This window comes from Nannospalax galili, unplaced genomic scaffold (assembly GCF_000622305.1).
Source record: "Nannospalax galili isolate Female #2095 unplaced genomic scaffold, S.galili_v1.0 scaffold155, whole genome shotgun sequence".
In the NCBI taxonomy this organism is placed as follows: domain Eukaryota; kingdom Metazoa; phylum Chordata; class Mammalia; order Rodentia; family Spalacidae; genus Nannospalax; species Nannospalax galili.
In genome coordinates, this window is record NW_008339923.1 from 904,349 (window position 1) to 924,706 (window position 20,358).

The window sequence follows — 20,358 nt, forward strand, 5'->3', positions numbered from 1 at the left end:
TGAAATATTTGTATCTACCAACTTCTCTGTCTGTCTCTCTTCCCCCTTTTACCCCCATTTCTGCGAGGCTGCTGGTATTACCAGTCTCTGGGTGGTATCTTGAAATTCTGTGGCACAGATTGGCTACTAGTTGTTTCCAAGATATTTTAGGCTTCAGCTTTCTTAGAACTACAAGATCACTTCCCTCCTGTCTGACCTATGTTCTAGTTACATTTTGTTGTCCTCTCTGTCTGTCTCTCTTCCCCCTTTTACCCCCATTTCTGCGAGGCTGCTGGTATTACCAGTCTCTGGGTGGTATCTTGAAATTCTGTGGCACAGATTGGCTACTAGTTGTTTCCAAGATATTTTAGGCTTCAGCTTTCTTAGAACTACAAGATCACTTCCCTCCTGTCTGACCTATGTTCTAGTTACATTTTGTTGTCCTTGTCTCTTCTGTCCACTTTTTTCTTATGTTTGCTTTTAATAGGAAAGGAAAGGATCTCTTTTATGATTGCTGGGATTTCAACAGAAAGTGAAAATACATAATGAGATATCTTTTCCCTAGAGTTATGTTGTATCCCCCTTGACATCTTTTTTTCTCTCTCTAAACAACATGTATTGTTGATTTTCTTAAATAGAAGTTACAGGATGCCATTGTTTTAAACTAGACTTCTCTACTAGGCCCCACCAGACTAGGCTAAAATTGGAACAAAGTCACTCATGCTAAAATTCACATCACTGAGGTAAAACTAAATTGTTTATAGGAACTTCTAAGAAATCAGAATTAGTGATAGTAGACAAATGTCCTAAACTAGCCTGGTTCATTTGACCTCTTGTATTAAAATTTATACCGTGGAAATAGTCCAAAATAACTTGATGCTCACTGATCAATAATTTTCCTGTTCTAGCTCTCGGTCTTTACCTTACAAGAAAAGTAACTTTATTCTTTTTAAAATATTTTATTTTGTTTTTAATTCTGTGTCTGTGTGTGGGTATGTGTACATGAATGCAGGTGCCCAAGGAGGCCAGAAGTATCAGACTCCACTTGAACTGGAGTTACAGGTGGTTGTGAGCTACCTAATGTTGGTGTTAGGAACCAAACTCTAGCCCTGTCTTAGAAATAAATTTGGGGTCTCAGACAAGGAGACCACCACTCCAATTGAAAGCTCCGCAGCAAGACAAACTTTACTTGTGATCAGAAGGGTACAAGAGCAAAGGAACTAGCATACCTTGTTAAGATGGCCTTCCCCTTTTACCAAACCTGGTTGTTCTTCAGTGGTAAGAGTCAACCCAAGAATCTAAACCAAAATAACTAAAGAGGAAGGAGGCACTTTAGCAAGACTCTCTGACATTTGGGAATGTGAGGCTCTAGCATGTATCCAGTCAAGTGGGGAGTGTGGAGTTCTGGCACATACCTGGAGTCATAAAAGGAAGGGGTTTGAGAATGAAAAAAACAAGCCATCTTAGGTTAAGGGAGCAAAAACTTTCCCACAGTGGAATTCTGAGACTCGCTTTTGTAGGACTAGGAAATGAATGCTACAAGTTATAGTTGATATGTTAAAAAATAAAGAACATCACAGTAAATATTAGCACTATAACAGTAACGGGGCACTGATGAGAAAGACAAACATGTAGTTTCAAAATATATCTTTTAGAGAAGTACGTAATCTTAACCATTGAGCCATCTCTCCAGCCCTGAAAATTAATTTTAAAATGATGCATGTGGACTGGCAAGAAGGCTCAGTAGATAATGATGCCTGCACCAGGCCTGACAATCTGAATTAATATTCCAGAACCCACCAGCTTGTGCTAGTTGTACTTTGACCTTTACACAGGAACCATGGCATGTGTGCACACCGTGGCCTGCAAGCATGCACATGTACTGAACACACACACAAAAATAAATAGATATAATAAAAAGTTTAAAAGAAATAAAATTATCTATATGCCTTTTTAATCCCTTTTCCTTCAACCCTTTCTCTACGTAATGAGTCTCCGCTGCTCTGTTCATTGAAATACTCTGTTGGGATAAGTGGAAATAAAGTATTACTTAGTTTTAGGATTGAAAATAAAAACTATTGGGGCTGGAGAGATAGCTCAGTAATTAAGAACACTGGATGCTCATGTATAGGACCAGGGTTCAGTTCCCAGCACCTTCATGGCAGCTAAACATTGTCCATAACTCCAGTGCCAGGGGGCTCTGACTGCCTGGGCTTGACCTCTGTGGGTATTGCATGATGTGGGTGCAGTTACGTACATACAAGCAAAACATGCGCACACACACACACACACACACACACACACAAGTAAATAAATAAATTTAAAAGAAAATAAAGACTTAAGATTTTTATATTATTAGGAATTTCAAGTCTTACCATCTGCTCAGGCAAAAAAAAAACTTGTAATGTCTGAATTCTAGTCCTCAGAGAAGACTTTAAATAAATTATGATTTTTTTTTTTTAAATCTTTTTCTCAAAGCTAACAGAAATCAGATTGGTTATAGCAGCAGTAAAGGAGCCCAGCATAATTACTAACAAGCTTACATCAACATGAAAGCCGTCTTTGGCCAGGTTTGGTGGCACATGTGTTTAACCTCAGCCCTTGGGAGGCAGAGGCAGGCAGATATCTATGAGATAAAGACCAGCCTGGTCTATATAGTGACTTTTGGGACTGCTGGGGCTACAGGAAAGCCCTGTCTCAAACAAAAAGCCCAAGCAAAACAAAAGCCATCTTTGATTATTTAGACTAGTGGCATCCTTGAACCTGGCCTGTTTGAGTATATATTTCTATTAGTCTTATATCTATGGTCTACTTTTGATGGTTTCTTATTGTTACCAGCAGTGAAGTTGTTCTGGGGTGTTACCAGGATAGATGGAGACCAAGTAGCCAGTCTCTACCCAGAGTTTCCAGGTTCTTATCACTGTCAAGGAATTCAGAGAAGAGACAAAGTAAGGAATTGGAAGCAAGTTTTATTACCAAGTGAGAGTACATATTCAAGGTGTGTGTGATGGTACTCTGACCAAGTTACATTTTTATGGTCAAATCTAGCGAAAGTTAAGCTAAGGCAGATTCCAGGGGTAGCAGGAGCTAGGGTTCCTGGAATATAGTTCGCATGACTTCTTGTCTGATTTTACTGTGGTTTTGGTTTTGGTTTCTTTTTCCTTTTGAGTGTCATAGTATTGGATATGTAATGGGAATAGCCAGTTCTACAAGAATAATGATATGGAGATTCTGTTATAATGAAGCAGAAGGTAATTAGCATCTTTTTCCATTGGATCCAGCCAGTTCTGGCAAGGCCTTGGTTTTCAGTGCAGGAATGGTTACATGATGCTCTGTTGCATTAGACTTTAGCTGCTGTCATGCAGTTACCTCTTAGACTATATATAACCTGCCTCATTACTTGTGTCTTGACCAACTTAACTCATGCTGTTTTTTATTTTATGGTAATCTATTGTATTATTTTAGTGTTTAGACCATCGATCACTTACCAATACTTGCTGGATATATTTTTTCTGTAATAGATATTTACAAAGTTAGGCATGATAGTGTGCATCTGTTATCCCAGCATTAAGTTTTTCTTATTTAAAAATATTAGAGTAGCTAGACAGATGCAGCAGTTAACAGCACTGGTTGCTCTTGCAGAGGACCCAGTTGGTGGCTAACAACAGTTCATAACTCCAGTTCCAGGGGTTCTGATGCCTTTTTCTGCCCTCTGCTAACATTGCATGACACAGATGCACTTACGTACATGCAGGCAATACACTCATACACATAAAATGAAAATAATGAATAAATAAAATATCTTATTAGAATAAATTCAATATACTAATGATACATTTGCAACTTATTTGTAGGTGATGAAGGGGAATTTTTAAAATAATTTATTTTTTCCAGTGGTCTGGCTTTACATTATGAAGAAATAACCAAAGGCCCAAATTGTGTAATTCGAGGTGTTACAGCTAAGGGTCCTGTGAACTCTTGTCAAGGCAAGGTAAGCACTGTACATAAATGTTACAATATTATTTGTTTTCTATATAGTAAAACTGAAATTGGAAACCTAATATGAAATGACTTAGTTTTGGTTTTTTGTTGTTAGTTTTATAAACAAGATCATAGTAATTCTGAGTTATTAGGAACTCAGAATTACTTCACTTGACTTCCAGTTATAGTTGTATGAAATTGGCACATTCCTACACTCATGAATTAAGTGTTTTCCAACTGTCTTCATCTTCATTCAGTTTTTCAACATTTCTCCAATAGTAGTACAATTTTTTCTTATACTCTTATTTCTTAGAACAAAAATAGATACTTTAGCTCACCACTTTAAACACATCTGCTCTGATAAATAAGCAGAATATTTGATAAGGGATATGGTTGCAAAAGATGCAGCTATTTTCCTATCAGTGTTGTTTAGAATAAAGTATGTTGGGTCATGGGTCTGTACTAGAGTACTTGAATAGCATATGCAAGACCTGGGTTTGATCTATTGACAGCAGCCAAGAAAAGGAGGGAGAAGATCTACATTTCTTCAGGTCTTACAGGTAGAACATGCCTGTTGCGAAATGCTCCAGAATCTGAAATGTTCTGAATGCTAACATTCTCTCACAGGTGGAAAATTCCACATCTGACCTCATTTGATAGGTGTTAATGAAAATATGGATATAACAAAAATTTTATATAAAATTACCAGAAGGTAGTATGCTTAGGATGTGAATGAAACAAATGAATTTATTATTTTTTATCTTTTTGAAGCAAGGTCACCCTGTAGCCCCAGTTGACCTGGAACTCACTATGTGCACCAGACTGGCCTTGAACTCACAAAGATGCCTATGCCTCCTGAGTGCTAGGATCAAAGGTGTGCACCACCACGCCCTGCTTGAAACAAATGAATTTTATATTTAGACTTGTTCCATTACTAAAATATCTTATTTTGTGGATACAAGTATTCTAGAATACTAGTAGTACAAAACATTTTGAATAAGGGCTACTCAACTGTACTGCTTTATATAATCAAATGAAGTTAATCAAGTTTTGTACATCTTTCTGAATTAAGAGTCTTCTGAAATAAATTGAAATGTCTGTCATTTTAAATGTTAGATTGAACTTAAAAATACTTCTAAATTTTTTCAAACTTTGAAATAACTAAATTGACAGAAGTAGTATTCAGAGATAATATAGAATTATAGAGAGTTTCTATATTAAACTTTTAAAAAAATTTTTATTTTTTATTTTATTTTATGTGTTTGTGTGTATTGCCTGCGTGTAGGTAAGTGCACCCGTGTCGTGCAGTGCCTGCAGAGGTCAGAAGAAGCTATCGGATCCCCTGGGACTGGAGTTACAGACAGTTGTTAGCTGCCATGTGGGTGCTGGAATTCGAATCCATGTCTTCTGCAAAAATAGTCAGTGTTCTTAACCACTGAGCCATCATCTCTCCTACCCTGAGAGAGAGTTTCTATATTATTGACTCTCAGAGCCTTGTGTACTTATCAAAACTAATAAAATAACATTGAGACAATACTATTAAGAAAACCACAGTCTTTATTGAAATGTCTTGACTACTGTTATCTTTCTATTTAGAGCCCAATCCAGAATACTACATTCCATTCAGAAATTTCTACATTAAAAAAATTTTTTTTTGTGTTTTTGAGACAAGGTCTCCCTGTAGTCCCCCCTGGCCTGGAACTGCTATGTAGACCAAGCTGGCCTTGAACTCATAGAGATCTGACTGCCTCTGCCTCCCGAGTGCTGGGATAAAAGGCATGCACCCGAGTTCTGGGATCAAAGGCATGTACCACACCTGGTGAAATTTCTAGATTTTTAATTATTTCCTACTGCTTTATTTCTTGTTTAAAAAAAAAAAAAAACAAACAACAAACTACCCATTCTTGTCCTGATAGTTATCCAAGATAATTCAACCTTTTGAGTTTGGAGAAACTTCTATCCTGAAAGTAGTATAGGCCAGTTTTTTTCATCTAGGACTCTTGTATACATATATGCAATGATTTTCCTGAATATAAAATGGATGAATAGATTTATACAGTGAAATGAAAATGTAAAGCCAAAAACACATCAGAATTGAGATGGAAAGCTACTCATGTATTTTGAACTTGGATATAATTTTGCTATCTTTTTTTCAACAGAATTTTAATCTGAAGGTTATTCTTCCGGGTTTAAAAGAAGACTCACAGATTTTGAAAATTAGATTGCTACCCGGTAATGTTATTTTTAAAAATATTCTGAATAGTTAGTTTTTAAATGTTCTTATATTGGTGTAAGTAGTGCATGGCCAGTGCTCGTGAGCCTGTGTGGCAGGAAAGATTGCTGTTTTTGAAAAATTATTTTTATTTTTAGTTATGTATGTTAATGCTTGTGTGTGGGTATGTGTACATGAGGGCAGTGCACATGGAGACCAGAGGTAACGGATCCTCCTACAGCTGGAGTTACAGAGTGGGTTCTAAGAGCAGTGTGTTCTTAACTGCTGAGCTATCTCTCTAGCCCCAGAAAATTACAATTTTAACACCAATCTTGACTACATTATGAGATTCTGTTAAAAAAAAAAAAGATGCAGAAGAAATATTCTTATGATAAAGTTTGATACTATTTTTAAAAATTATTTTATTTTTATTTTATGTGTATGAGTGTATTGCCTGCTTGTAGGTAAGTGCACCCATGTCATGCAGTGCCCGTGGAGGGTGCTGGGATTTGAACCTGGATCTTCTACAAGAACGACCAGTATTCTTAACCACTGAGCCATCTCTCCAGCCCCCCCCCCCCCCCCCCCCCCCCCCCCCCCGCCTCGCTTTAGTCCCAGACCCAGCAGAGGCAGGCAGACCTCTGAGTTCCCGGCTAGCCTGGTCTGCATAGTGAGTTTCAGGCCAGCTGGGGGCTATGGGGAGACCCTGTCTGAAAAAGACCACAAAAAAAGAAAAGGGTAGCCCAGCCTGGCCTCAAAGTCCCTATATATTCAAGGATGACCTTGAGTTTACAGTCCTCCTGACTCACCTCCCGAGTACTGATATTATAGGCATGAACCACCAAACCTGATTCATGCGATGCCAGGCCAGGATTGAACCTAAGGTTTTGTGTGTCTTATGCATGCTACACCCCAGCTCTGAGGTAAACCTTGCAAAACATTCTTGGATTGAAAAACATAACAACTCCCAATCTCAGGGAAAAACTTTTTAAGTTTTCCTTTTCTAGGGATATACTTATTCGACATGTTAAAACTAGATGTTTTATACCAGCCTTTTGTTGGTTTAACAATTTCTTATAGAAGAAAAAGTTCTTATTTATATTAATTTGATAAGAATCTTGAGCAAATGAAGTTGTATTAAAGTTACGTAGGATAGAAAGTGCTGGTTGGACAGTGGACAGTAACAGGCATGACAGAGTATATGGGCTCCAGTGCTGGTGGTGGGGTAGCTATAGATGAAGATTGTTTGGAATGTTCTGTTTGAAATACACACAAAAAAAATCAATGAATAAAAAAATGAATTATTTGAGGAAGAAGCATAAAAATTTGCTTCGTTTTAATTAGTAGAGGTGAAAAACATTCCCATTGAAATCTACCTCATGTCTTTATATCCATGCTCAGGTACCAGGGATCTCAAAAAGTAACCGATTGTGACCAGTAATAATCAGATATATAGAGATTAGAGATGCATGTACAAACATCTAAGTGTTAGTTGCATTAAAAATGAATTTTTCTGTATGAGACAGTATATTTAAAAATGAAATGGAGATCTTTTTTAAAAATATTTTGTTTTTATTTTATGTGTATGAGTTGGATATTGCCTGCATGTATGTGAGTGTACCCATGTCATGCAGTGCGGTGGAGGTCAGAAGAGGGCGTCAGATTCCCTTGGAACTGGAGTTAAGGACAGTTGCTAGCCGCTATGTGGGTGCTGGGAATCGAACCCGGGTCCTCTGCAAGAGCAGTCAGTGCTCTTAACCACTGAGCCATCTCTCCAGCCCCAATGGAGATCTTTTTTAAAGGTTAAAACCTCATTTAATTTTATGTCTTACAGGGTTTTTACTGAGTACAATATTGTATAACTGTATTTATTCAACTATAAGCCTAAAAATTTACAGCCAATTTTCAAAGAGATGCATCTTAGCTCAGGAAATTGTTATTGAATATGTCAATGCTGTTGTAATAAACTGTTTCTTCTAAGTATGTGGTTATTAAATAAATATAAATAAAAAAATAAAAAGAAAGTGCTGGTTGGTTTAAGAGTCTATTGTAGGGATCCAAAAAGTATATCTTCAGATTGGTAAATCTAGGTTTCAATCTATGTAGACTTAAGTCTGTGCTTGTTTTTTTCACCTAAAAAAAAAATGAAATACTATTTGCTTTTATAGGGTTTTTGCTTTTTATAGCAGTTAAAGGAGTTAATAGTTATTGGGTGGAAGACATAGTACCAAGTATGCATGAACTTTTCTTAACATAGTTCTGTGCAAAGAATGACCTGTCTTTATGAAACATTTAAAATCATCCTTGTCATGGTAAGTTTTACACTTGATCCTAGCCAAAAGGCCAAGAAGTAATTGGTATGTAAATTTTAGGTCTGATACTTAAAAACCTTGTACCAATCACTTTGTAAGTGATACTTTGTACTGGATTTCAGCAAAACAATCGCCCATTTGCTCTCATAAATTGAAGTTATTAGAGGTTTTCTTCAGACATGCATTAATAAGGAAGTGAAGATTAGAGTTGGGAGTGATGACTCAGCAGTGAAGAATAGCCAGTGCTCTTAATTAAAAAAAAAAAAAGTGGGGGCTGGAGCCTTGACTCAGTGGTTAAGAGCTTTTTGGCTGCTCTTGCAGAGGACCTGACTTAGAATCCCAGCCCCCACATGGTGGCAAACAACCGTCCAGAACTCCAGTTCCAGGGGATCCAACACCCTCTCTGGCTCCTGCATGCATTGCATGACAGGGGTGCACTTAACATACATTCAGGCATAACACTCATACACAAAACAAAAACAAATAATAATTTTAAAAATACAAGTGAAAACTAGCACATAGAAAAAAGTTCTTTTTTTTCTTCTTTACTTTTTTTGAGACAGGGTCTCACCATGCATGGAACTTGCTGTGTAGACCAGTTTGGCCTTGAACTCAGATCCTCCTGCTTCTTCCCAAATGCTGGGATTAGGGCGTGTACTACCACACCTGGTGGAAAAAGCTTTTTATATTAATAAGCACGTAAGCATTTAGAGGTAAGCTAAATAATATGGAGTTGGCTGGTAAAATTCTTAGAAACAGATATTTGCATTTTTTTTGAGAGTAAAAATGTCACAATAGAAAGTAGCATGGTTTTATGATGAATGTCAAGAAATCCAAATTATAAGTCGGGCGTCCTGGTGCATACCTTTAGTCCCAGCCCTCAGGAGGCCTGGGTAGACAGAATCTGTGAGATTGAGGCCAGCCTGGCCTATGTAGTGAGTTCCAGTCCAACTGGGGCTACAGGGAGACCCTATCTCTAAAAGACCAAGAAAAAGGGCTAGAGAGATGACTCAGCGGTTAAGAGCACTGACTGCTCTTGCAGAAGACTGAGGTTCAGTTCCCAGCATCCACATGGTGGCTGACAGTGGTTGCTAACTCCAGTTCCAGGTGATCTGATGCCCTCTGATCTGGCTTCTGTGGGCATTGAATGACATGAGTGCACCTACATATACATGTAGGCAATACACTCATACATATAAAATAAAAATCAAATATTTATTAAAAGACCAAAAAGAAAGAAACCTAAATTATAAACCAGGATTTAAACCTCACTTGTCATTTACTAATCTTGTGTCCTGTATATCTTTGCATTAAATATTTTCTTTATTTAGTTTCTTGAGATTAAATATTTTCTTTAATCTCTGCATTAATTGTAGATACTTCTATTATAAAATGAAGATAGTAATAGAACCTTCTTCATTTATGTTATTGTGTTGTATATAATTAGAATGGTAATCAAAACATGGCACAGTGTTTGGCATATATTTAATATTCATGTTAACAAATAAGTAAAACATGTATTTACTGTCTTTATACTTGTATTAATATTTAACATGAATCAAATTTGAAAACTGTGAACTGTAAAAATATAGGCTCTTTATTAATTTTAAAGGAGACTTATAACTTGCTCATGACATGAAAGACAGTAAGCACCCTAATATTTATCTGGTTATGTTGTTACATAAATACCAGGGTTTTGTTTTGTTTGGGCAACATAGTCTTCTCTATAGCCCAGGCTGCCCTGGGACTTAACTTTGTAGCCCCTGCTGTCCTCCAGTTCTTAAGGGCTAGAATTACAGGCATGTACCACCATACCTGACTAGAACTGGTCTTATGAATAGAAACAAGCATGCTCTTACTTGTGCTGAAGAAATCATTGTATAAAGTTAAGATGATAAATAAAAAGTTTTATATAAAATAAGTTATTATATGCTAAAATAAGTAAAATTTTAATAAACTTATTTTGCTTTTTGATGGCTGTCCTCTACTCCCAGGATCTTTTAAGGCTTCTTAGTCATATTTAGGTCATTTCTATCAGGAATTAATCAGTGTGTTATAGCTATTATAAAACTAAGCCTAGATATTAAATGCTTCACAATTGAGACAGTTCTCATTACAAACTGCGCATTTGGAGCATAGAAATGATTAAACATCTATATTCTTTATTTCTTTCTTGCATTATTAATATAATGTTACTTGTTTTTTCTGATGTTTTAGTACTTTAGTTTTTGAAATCTGTTGAATACGTGTTTTGTTACTATAATTTCCTGATAGGTCCCCCGCATCAATTAAAAGTGAAACCTGATTCAGAAATATTAGTTATAGAAAACGGAACAGCTTTCCCATTTCAAGTGGAAGTTGTAGATGAATCAGACAACATAACATGTCAACCAAAACTGATCATTCATTGTAAGGTAAGCTTACTGTACTATAAGGATATAGTGCTTAGATTTTGTGTTGATTCCCATGTTAATATATAGCAGATTGTCTTAGCTGCTTTCTAATAAGTCTTAAGTAGTAATTTAAGTTTTTTTAAATTCTGTAAGTTAAAACATTTAATGAAACCAAAGGAAATAGATCTTGCTCTTGTTTTACTGTTGTTGCTGTTGTTATTAAATCTTTTAACTTTAAAAATTTTTTTTTGAGAATCATACATGCATATAAGGTATTTTGATCAAATCCACACCCACTCACTCCCCTCCAACTCCTCCCATATCTCCCCATCACTTTTTCCTGACAACTTCATCTTTCTTCCTTTCCTTTCTTTCCTTTCTTTTTAATGAGGCTTTTTTTTGTTGTTAAATCTTAATGACTATTCCATGGGAAAATTTTTGGGATTTCTCATTTCCCATAGTTTTGTGGTAACCCTCAGCCAGTAAAGATACCTGCTTTGCCTAGTTTCCATTTTTGAATTTCCCCTCTTTTTTTCTTTTGCTGCACTAGAAATTGAATATAAGGCCTTGCTCAAATGAGTCAAATGCTCTATCATTAAAGTATATTCTCACCCCTCTTTAATCTTTTTATTTTTATTTTTTTTTGAGACAGAATCTCCCTATAGCCCCAGCTGACCTGAAACTATGTAGATCAGACTGGCCTTAGTCTCCCAGAGAGCCTCCTGTCTCTGCCTCCAGAGTGCTGGGATTAAAGTAATGTACCACTACTCCCGGCCAAGTTTTGGTTTTGAGACAGGATTTCACTGTTATTTAAGCTAACCTTGAACTCACTTAGTAGCCCAAGAAAGCCTTAAATTTGTGATTCTCTTGCCTCAGCCTATTGAGTTTTCAGAATTAGAGGCTTGTGCCATCAGGTCTAAGTACCCAGCCCCCCCCCCCCCCCCCCGATCACTTTTTCCTCTGTGTGTGTGTGTGTGGGGGGGGTGTAGGGGTGTAGGACAGAGGATAATCTCACATGTTGATTATTACTTTTCACTTTATTTGATAGAGTCTCTTGTTCTAACTTCCTTATAGGGGGTTTTGGAGTATTAAGCCAGTGAGCTTCAGGAGAGTCTCCTGTCTCTTCTATCTTACCGTAGGAACACTGGGATTATAGAGGCATGCTACCGTAACGGACTTTACATGGGTTCTGGGCTTTAAACCTACATATTTTTATTTGGGCAAGCGCTTTACCAACTATTGAACCATCTCCCCAGCCTCCCATCCCCACATTTTAGATGAAGTGTTTTATTTGTAAATAAATTATTTGGCAGTAAATAAAATGAAACTCCAAAAATTTAAAAAGGAGTCTAGAGAAATGACTCATCAGTTAAGTGCGCTTACTGCTCGTCCAAAGGATGTGAGTTCAGTTCTAGTACCCACATCGGTGGCTCACAACCATCTGTAACACCCTCCTCTGGCACACACACACACACACACACACACACACGTAGACCCAAGCACACATACATAAATAAAAATGAATTTTTTTAAGTAAGAAAATACACTGTTTAAGGAAATTAGTTTTGCTTCTAAAAGGGATAAAACTTGCCTAACATTATAGATAATCACTTTTCAGAAATTCTAGCATTTACATTTTCTCTTTTTAAATTTTATTTATTATTTTTATTTTATGTGTATGCGTGTATTGTCTGCATGTAGGTAAGTAGACCTGTGTCCTGCAGTGTCCTGTGGAGGTCAGAAGAGGCTATCATATCCCCGGGGACTGGAGTTAAGGACAGTTGTTCGCTGCCATGTTGGTGCTGGGATTCAAACCCGGGTCTTCTGCAAGAGAAACCAGTGTTCTTAACTGCTGAGCCATCTCTCCAGCCCAGCATTTAAATTTTCATTTAGCATTTCTTGACTTAGAGCTGGAAATTCTAGCTCTGGTGAATTATTTGGAAGTTTGAACAATTAATGAATAGTTACAATGATTATTGACTGGAATCTTAAATTACTTTTCATCTTTTCTCTAGTTTCTAGGTGTTCCAAATCTTCCGGTCTATGTTGTAGATTGCAGTAGTTCTGGAACCAGTATTTTAACAGGATCAGCAATTCAAGTTCAGAACATTAAGAAAGATCAGACACTTAAAGCAATAATTGAAATACCTGTAAGTTATTGTTACTCACTGATATTGAGTCAGTATAAGATAACGGCTTTATGATATTTCATGCAGAATTGTTTGATCCTAGGAAATGAAGCATTTGTGGTTCTTTTAGAGAAAAAATCAACATGAAGTATAATAGTGATTGTTTTAACTTTTTGTGTAGATAATAATTTTCTTGACCAAATCTCTTAAAATGTTTATAACTATTAGTGATTTATAGTCTTTTTTAAATTTTACTTTTATTATTTTTAATTATATGTGTGATATGCATGCATATATGTGTACGAGTGCAGGTACCCTTAGAGCCCAAAGATATTGGATCCTTTGAAAGAGCTGGAGTCACAAACAATTGTGAGTTGCCTGATGTGGATACTAAGAACTGAACTGGGGTCCTCTGAAGGAACAGTATATACTCCTAACTGCTGAGCCATCTCTCCACCTCAGTTTACATATTCTTATAACTTTCCTCTTATTACAATTTATCATTTTGTTCTATTCCTATTGTTTCTTAGAAAGTTTGGTAAATGTTCCCACTTAAACCACCACGAAAAGCCATGTAAAGTTCCAATTTGCATTCATGGGTATTTAAGTTTTTGTAATTATATAGTTTTGTAATACTGATTTCACATAAAGGGATCCTCCTCTACCTTTCTGAAGATTCGATCTTGCTTTATAACCCAAGCAGGCCTCAAAATCTCAATCCTTTGCCTCAGCCTCTCAGGTGCAAGGATTATTGGTCAGATATGTCACCATGCCTTTTTCCAAGGTGTTTTGTTTTTTTAACTTTATTTATTTTGTTTTTATTTTGTGTGCATTATGCCTGCATTTATGTAAATGCCCCTGTGTCATGCAGTGCCCAGAGAGGCCAGAAGAAGGCGTCAGATCCCCTGAATTGGACTTCTGGATGGTTGTTAGCTGCCATGTGGGTGCTAGAATTTGAACCTGGGTCCTCTTCAAGAGCAACCAGTGCTCTTAATAACTGAGTCATCTCTTCAGCCCCCCTCAAGGGATTTCTTATCCTTTACTAGCTATTAGGATACTTTTCACTAGACATGCCTCATGGCAAATGGTGAAGCCATTATAAACAGTCAAACTCAGAAGATTGCTAGACAAGGTAACAAATACTGAAGTCAAATACTTGAATAAGATCTTTAGCAGTGGTTTTGAAGGGTATTTAATCAGCTGATTAACTCATATTTCTCTATTAATTTACATACCTAGTATTAATGTGTCTTGAGCTTTGAAGCAGTTAAAAGAGCCTAATTTTTTTTTTTTTTCTCTTTTTGAGACAAGGTCTCTCTGTAGCCCCAGCTGTCCTAGAACTCACTATGTAGGCCAGGCTGGCCTCCAACTCACAAAGATCCACCTGCCTCTGCCTCCCAAGTGCTGGGATTAAAGGCGTGCATCACCACACCTGGCTAATTCATTCTAGTTCCTTTCAGGATAATTATATTTGATAAGCTTTTTTTCCTACCTTGGGCTGTGCTGGGCATCAAACCCTTGTACATGTAAGGCAAGTAACTTTTCTACTGAGCTATGGACTAGCCTTTGGTGATCTTAAAATACTTAGCATACAATTCCTTCCTTCATGCAATAATGTAAGCAACTGTTTTTTTTTTTTTTTTCTAAGTCATTTTGATACAGGGTCTCTCTGTAGCCCCAGCTGGCCTGGAACTCACTATGTAGAAGAGGCTGGCTTTGAGCTCACAGAGATCCACCTGCCTCCTAAATTCTGGGATTAAAGGCATATGCCACCATGCCCAGTTAGCAGCTCTGTTACTGTCTTGCAAAAGGTCAATGGGTATAGGGCTTGCAGTTATGTGAGGATGGGGAGGATTTGGATTGAGGCAAGAGGAACAAACAGGACTTACATAATTAAAGGACAAAAGTCAGAAGACCAAGAATCCAGATCATTTAAAACAAATACCAAGTTTTATTGATTTTTATGCAGTTGCAATGTCTTGTCTAAAGGCAAGAGCCTTGAGATTGAGTCAAGTAAATATGCCTCTAATGAATTACTTGATAGTCTATGCTGTAGTAATTTTAAATATATAATCAGTCACTGAAATGGGTTTCTGAAGGAATAACTATAATTACATGAAGAAGGAAATGCATTAAGTAGTATTGTAAAGTTATTGTAGGGGTAAAGTTATTTTAAATTTAGTATATGCTGTTGAAGACACTGTATTTTATTAAAGAAGTAATAGTATAATAATTTAATTTTCTATGCTGAAAATCGACATGTAGCATAATCCAGTTCTTCACTGATCTATAAAATCATCATTTGCCAATAATAAATTGTAAATTTTCCAGTATATTGATGAGCTCAGCCTTCAGGGCATCTAAAACCCTTCTGGCTATAAGCAAGTTTATTCATTTATTCTAATGTGTTATTAGTTGAAAAAATATGGTAAGTTTGAATACAGCCTAATGCACTATAAAGTAATATATTCTGTTTCATCAATTTGCCTCTTTATGGAAAGTTCTTTATTTCTTTATTCTTGTTAATAAGTGATGGTTATTGAATCTGGAATTTAATTTAAATTTTGCAAGTTTATAATAATTTAAAATAAATTTAAAAATAAGAGGGAAGGCATCCTTGTAGATGTAGTATGCTTGTTATTGGTTATAATAATGTACCCAATACCATTTATAACCTGATAGCATAAAATGCTGAGTTATTAAAAGTATGATGAATGTGCTTTTTGTAGACAGGGTCTCATGTATATTCACACTGATCTTAACCTTACTGTAGAACTGAGAAGAACCTTGAACTCTTGATCCTTCTTAACTCTAACTCCTAAGTAGGATTATGGGTATGAGCCACCACACTTGGTTTGTAATGCCTTTTAAATAGTATCACCTACAAGTGTTAACAGTGTGATAAGATGATCTTCCATAATAGTGAAACTAAATTGATAGCAGTATAATGATTCACCAGTAGATTAAAAAAGAAAATTAATACATATGTTACTCAATGTATGTTTTTGTTTTCCTCTCCTCCTAGAGTTGTAAAGATGTGTCACCTGTGGAAAAGACTATCAAGTTGCTTCCCAGTAGCCATGTTGCACGACTACAGATATTTAGTGTAGAAGGACAAAAGGCAATCCAGATCAAACATCAGGATGAGGTTAATTGGATAGCAGGTGATGTTATGCGAAATCTAATTTTTCAAATGTATGATGAAGGAGAAAGAGAAATCAATATAACACCAGCCTTAGCCGAAAAGATTAAAGTAAGTATCTCAAATTGTTTACTTGTAAAAATTCTTTTGGGTTTGGAAGGCTTGGAAGGCTTTCCTATAAGAAAATACGTCTGAGAAAAGTACTGATGATAAGTTGTTGCAAAGGAATTGTGGTCTTGAACTGCGACTTTTAAAACCATTATAACTAAGCTCAAACGCATCTTTATTCATCACAATAGGAACCATTACAGTCAACACATTTTTGATAGTGAGAAATAAGCTTGTATATTCCTATAAAGTAAAAATGCATGCTTCAGAATTCAGTAAACTTTTAGACTTTTAGAAAGCATTTTCTGCATCTTTCTGGCTATAGAAACATTTTCTCTACACCAAGTTTTCAAGATGGCTTGAGGAAACGGAGTTGAGTTGCTGAGAAGTCAGGTGATTATGATGGATGAAACAAAATTTCATAGCCCCAATCGTTCAGCTTTTGGAGTGTTTGTTGTGCAACACTGAGTCGGGCATTTTCATGAAGATCAGGCCCTTCCTTTTGATCAATGTTGCCTGCGGGCGTTGAAGTTTTCATGGTGTCTCATTGCTTTACTGAACATACTTCTCATACAGTAACTATGAGCATACTCATACTCTAATGATTTTCCTGGAATTCAGAAAGCTGTAGTCAACAGACAGCAGACCACCAGTGACCATGACCTTTTTTGGGTGCAGAGTTGGCTTTGGAAGTGCTTTAGAGCCTCTTGGTGTAACTGTTGAACTGTAATTGCCAGTTGTCGTACACAACCCACTCTTTATTGCACGTCACTATCAGATCTAGAAGTGATTCACTGTTGCAGAGAATAGAGAGGACAACAGTTCAGAATGACCGTTTTTATTTTCAGTCATGAGGCACTGTTGAGCTTTTTTACATTTTCAATTTGCTTCAAATACTGAATGGCCATTGAATGGTCCACATCAAGGGTCAGCTTCCGTGTTGCTCTCCATCAGTCTATTTTGTTGGCCAGTCAGTCCACGCCTTGTCTTCAAGGCTCTTGTATCCTTTGCAAAACTTCTTGGATCACAACTTTACTGTATATCCCTTTCTAGTTCCTGAGCCAAACAAATTGTTGGTGCTTCAAATTGTCTCTGCTACTTTATGAGCCATTTTGAACTGAAATAAGAAAATCGCTCAAATTTAATTTCTTCCATTATTTCCATTATATGAAGTAAACATAAAGTAAACAGCGAGTAACATCATTAACAAAAAATATACAATGAGAAATGAGCATTAAGATAATGTGTAATGTAACCACATTTATTTAAGAATGTATTTCAATGTCAGATGACAAATTTTAGCAATATAATTGCTTTTGCACTAACTTAGTATTTAAAATTCTGGGTTAAATAAAATTTTTCTCTTGGACTAGATGGAAATGTAGCCATTCATCAGTGAGAACTCATACCTCAGAAAATGATTGTCAGGTTAACATGATGGCTTATTGTGTAAGGACCCTTGTTGCCAAACCTGATTACCTGATATTTGATCCCTGGTACCCACACAAAGAAAGGAGAGAACCGATTCCTTCAAATTTTCCTCTAACCTTCACAAATACCCCATGACATGTGCTCATCCCTGTCCCAATCTGCCCTCCAAAATAAATGTAATTTCTAAAAACTTAAAGTGATTTTGAGGGGCTGTAAAGATCCCTCAGAAGTGAAGAGCTGGGTTCAATTCTCAGCCACCCACATAGTGTAACTTTAGTTCTAGGGGATCCAGTGTCCTCTGGCCTCCACTGCTTTGTGTACACAGGTTCATTTACATACATGCAAGCAAAACATACATGTAAAATAAAAAATAAATCAAAAAACTCTTTAGGAAAAGAATTTCCATTGTCAGGCAAGATTTCCATCTTTTGCTCTTTTACTGGGCATTTTGTGACCCAGTATATTTTTTTCATTTCAGTCAAGATTGCCATTTGATATATTTGTAGTGATTCTGAAGACACAGTGTTAAAGAAGAGCAGAGAAATAGTGTTGTTAAATAAAGACCCTAGCCAGGTGTGGTGGCGCACGCCTTTAATCCCAGCACTTGGGAGACAGAGGCAGGCAGATCTTCGTGAGTTTGAGGCCAGCCTGGTCTACATAGTGAGTTCTAGGACAGCTGGGGCTACAACGAGACCCTGTCTCAAAAAAAAAAAACCAAAAAAAAAAAAAAAGTTAATAATAAAGACCCTAATTTGGCTATTTGAAAATGACTTGTCTCTGTCAAAAATAATACTTAGGGAAGTTTTATTGGTCCTCATCAACCAGCTGTCATCTAAATGTCCATTTACTCCTTGATTGGTTTAAATCTACATGGTGAAACTATTCACTGAACAGGGAACAAATTAAAAATTAGATTCTTGGGAGACCCTTTCTCAAAGACCCCCCTCCCCCCCAAAAAAGATTCTTATCCCATGAACTAAACAGCAGTAGAGCATTCTCTTTATATATAGTTGTTGAAAGAGTAGTGGGCAATCTCTCCTTTTAAAGACCATAAATACATTCAATTCTGCTGTAATGAGACATATACATTCCTAAAAAACAATCACTGTATTGTGCTAAACCATTCAATATGAATTGTGGATCTTTCATCTTAGCACTTGGGACGCAGAAGCAGGCAGATCTCTGTGAGATCTGGTCTACATAGCGAGTTGAGCAAAGCCATGTGGGAACAACTAAAATGATGTAGTACCAACCAACAACTACCAGCCAGTGTGGCTGTGAGACATACTCATCCAGAGGTGTAGTTCTAGGCCAGCTGGGACTACAGGGAGGTCCTGTTTCAAAAAGACCAAAAAAAAAAAAAAAAGAAAAAATCCTGGTCCTTATGTAGAAAATGGAATTAAAGACTCATCTGTAATTCATTAAGAAAGACATATTAGAAGTGGCAACAATTAGGAAGGAACACTAATAGAAGGTAAGTGATTAAGGTATACACAAATACTATGCTGTTGCCTCTTACTGTGCTCATGGCTATTGTAGGAAAAGTTGCTGCTTGTGAGTTACTAGGACGTATGAGAAGAAAGATTATCTGAAATTGGATGGAAAGTTTTAATAGCTCTGGATGAGTATGTCTCATAGCCACACACTGGCTGGTGGTCGTTGGCTGTACATCGTTTTGTTTGTTCCCACATGGCTTTGCTCAGCCTGGAATAGTTTTATTTGTTCATTTATTTTTTTCATGGATGAAATTAAGATTAAGCAGAAGTGAAAATTGCTTTTTGCCTCAATACCCTAATAATTATATTAGAACAGTTTTCAGCCTCAGATCTAGTATTATGGAAGAACTGAATGGAAAAATGATTATGTCAAATAGATGATGGTACATTTTTGCTTTGATATCTATAGATCAAACTCCTCAGATTATGAGAGTAAAGAAAAAGTTTTAAAACATTTCAAAAAACCAAAAAAAGCACCCCAACTGTTTCTTTGAGTTGGTTAAAGATGCCCTGTCTAGAGTCAGTGTTTTGTAATCCTTGTGTAATGGCTCCTGTTGACTATAGAGTTAGAAACCTTGTCACCCTGGAACATAGTGTAGGAGTTGTTCTTTCACAATTGTTATGCTCTCTGCTCATCCTGGGTTTCCCAAAATAGGATCTGGTCATTTAAAAGGATTGCTAGAAGTTTGAATTGTCCATATTTTAAAAACATCTTGTTTAGAATAATCCTTGCTCTAGGCAATTTATTTTAATCCTCCATAGCAAGGGAAGGAAGAATTAAAAGAAAAACAGTCCCAATCCTACTTGGAAGAGGGGCAAACCATTTCTCTGTCTACAGGTGTAAGGATGTTCAGTTGAAGTGACACCAAGGACCTGGCTTCTGAACTTTTTCTTAACTTGCCATTAATGAATTTCTGCTCATCGGCAGAAAAGAAAAAGAAAAAAATAAGAAAAATTCACTGACAGTTTTCTTTGTTGTTCTCAAGCTAAATTTGCAGACTTTGTAGTGGTTATATATCTGTAAGAATTGGCAAAAATTGGAGGAAGTCAGCCTGAGCTGAGCTGAGCTGAGCTGAGCTGGGCCTTCTCCCATAGAGTTAGGTTGAGAGGAGAAAGCCTTTTTCAAAAAAAAAAAAAAAAATTCACCTTTAAACTTTATTTTTACCCTCTTTCCA

At 36.5% G+C, this 20,358-nt stretch overlaps 1 protein-coding gene across 5 annotated transcripts in view; it reads left to right on the top strand.

Moving 5' to 3' along the window:
- The window catches only part of Smchd1 (structural maintenance of chromosomes flexible hinge domain containing 1), a 158,651-nt gene that overhangs the window by 68,216 nt on the left and 70,077 nt on the right, over positions 1–20,358 (top strand). For all 5 annotated transcript variants that reach the window (XM_029564274.1, XM_029564276.1, XM_029564275.1 and 2 more), the window contains exons 21-25: positions 3,874–3,970; positions 6,120–6,192; positions 10,759–10,898; positions 12,893–13,027; positions 16,032–16,259. In XM_029564274.1, coding sequence (XP_029420134.1) covers positions 3,874–3,970; positions 6,120–6,192; positions 10,759–10,898; positions 12,893–13,027; positions 16,032–16,259 — 673 coding nt within the window. The remainder of the gene's footprint in view (positions 1–3,873; positions 3,971–6,119; positions 6,193–10,758; positions 10,899–12,892; positions 13,028–16,031; positions 16,260–20,358) is intronic.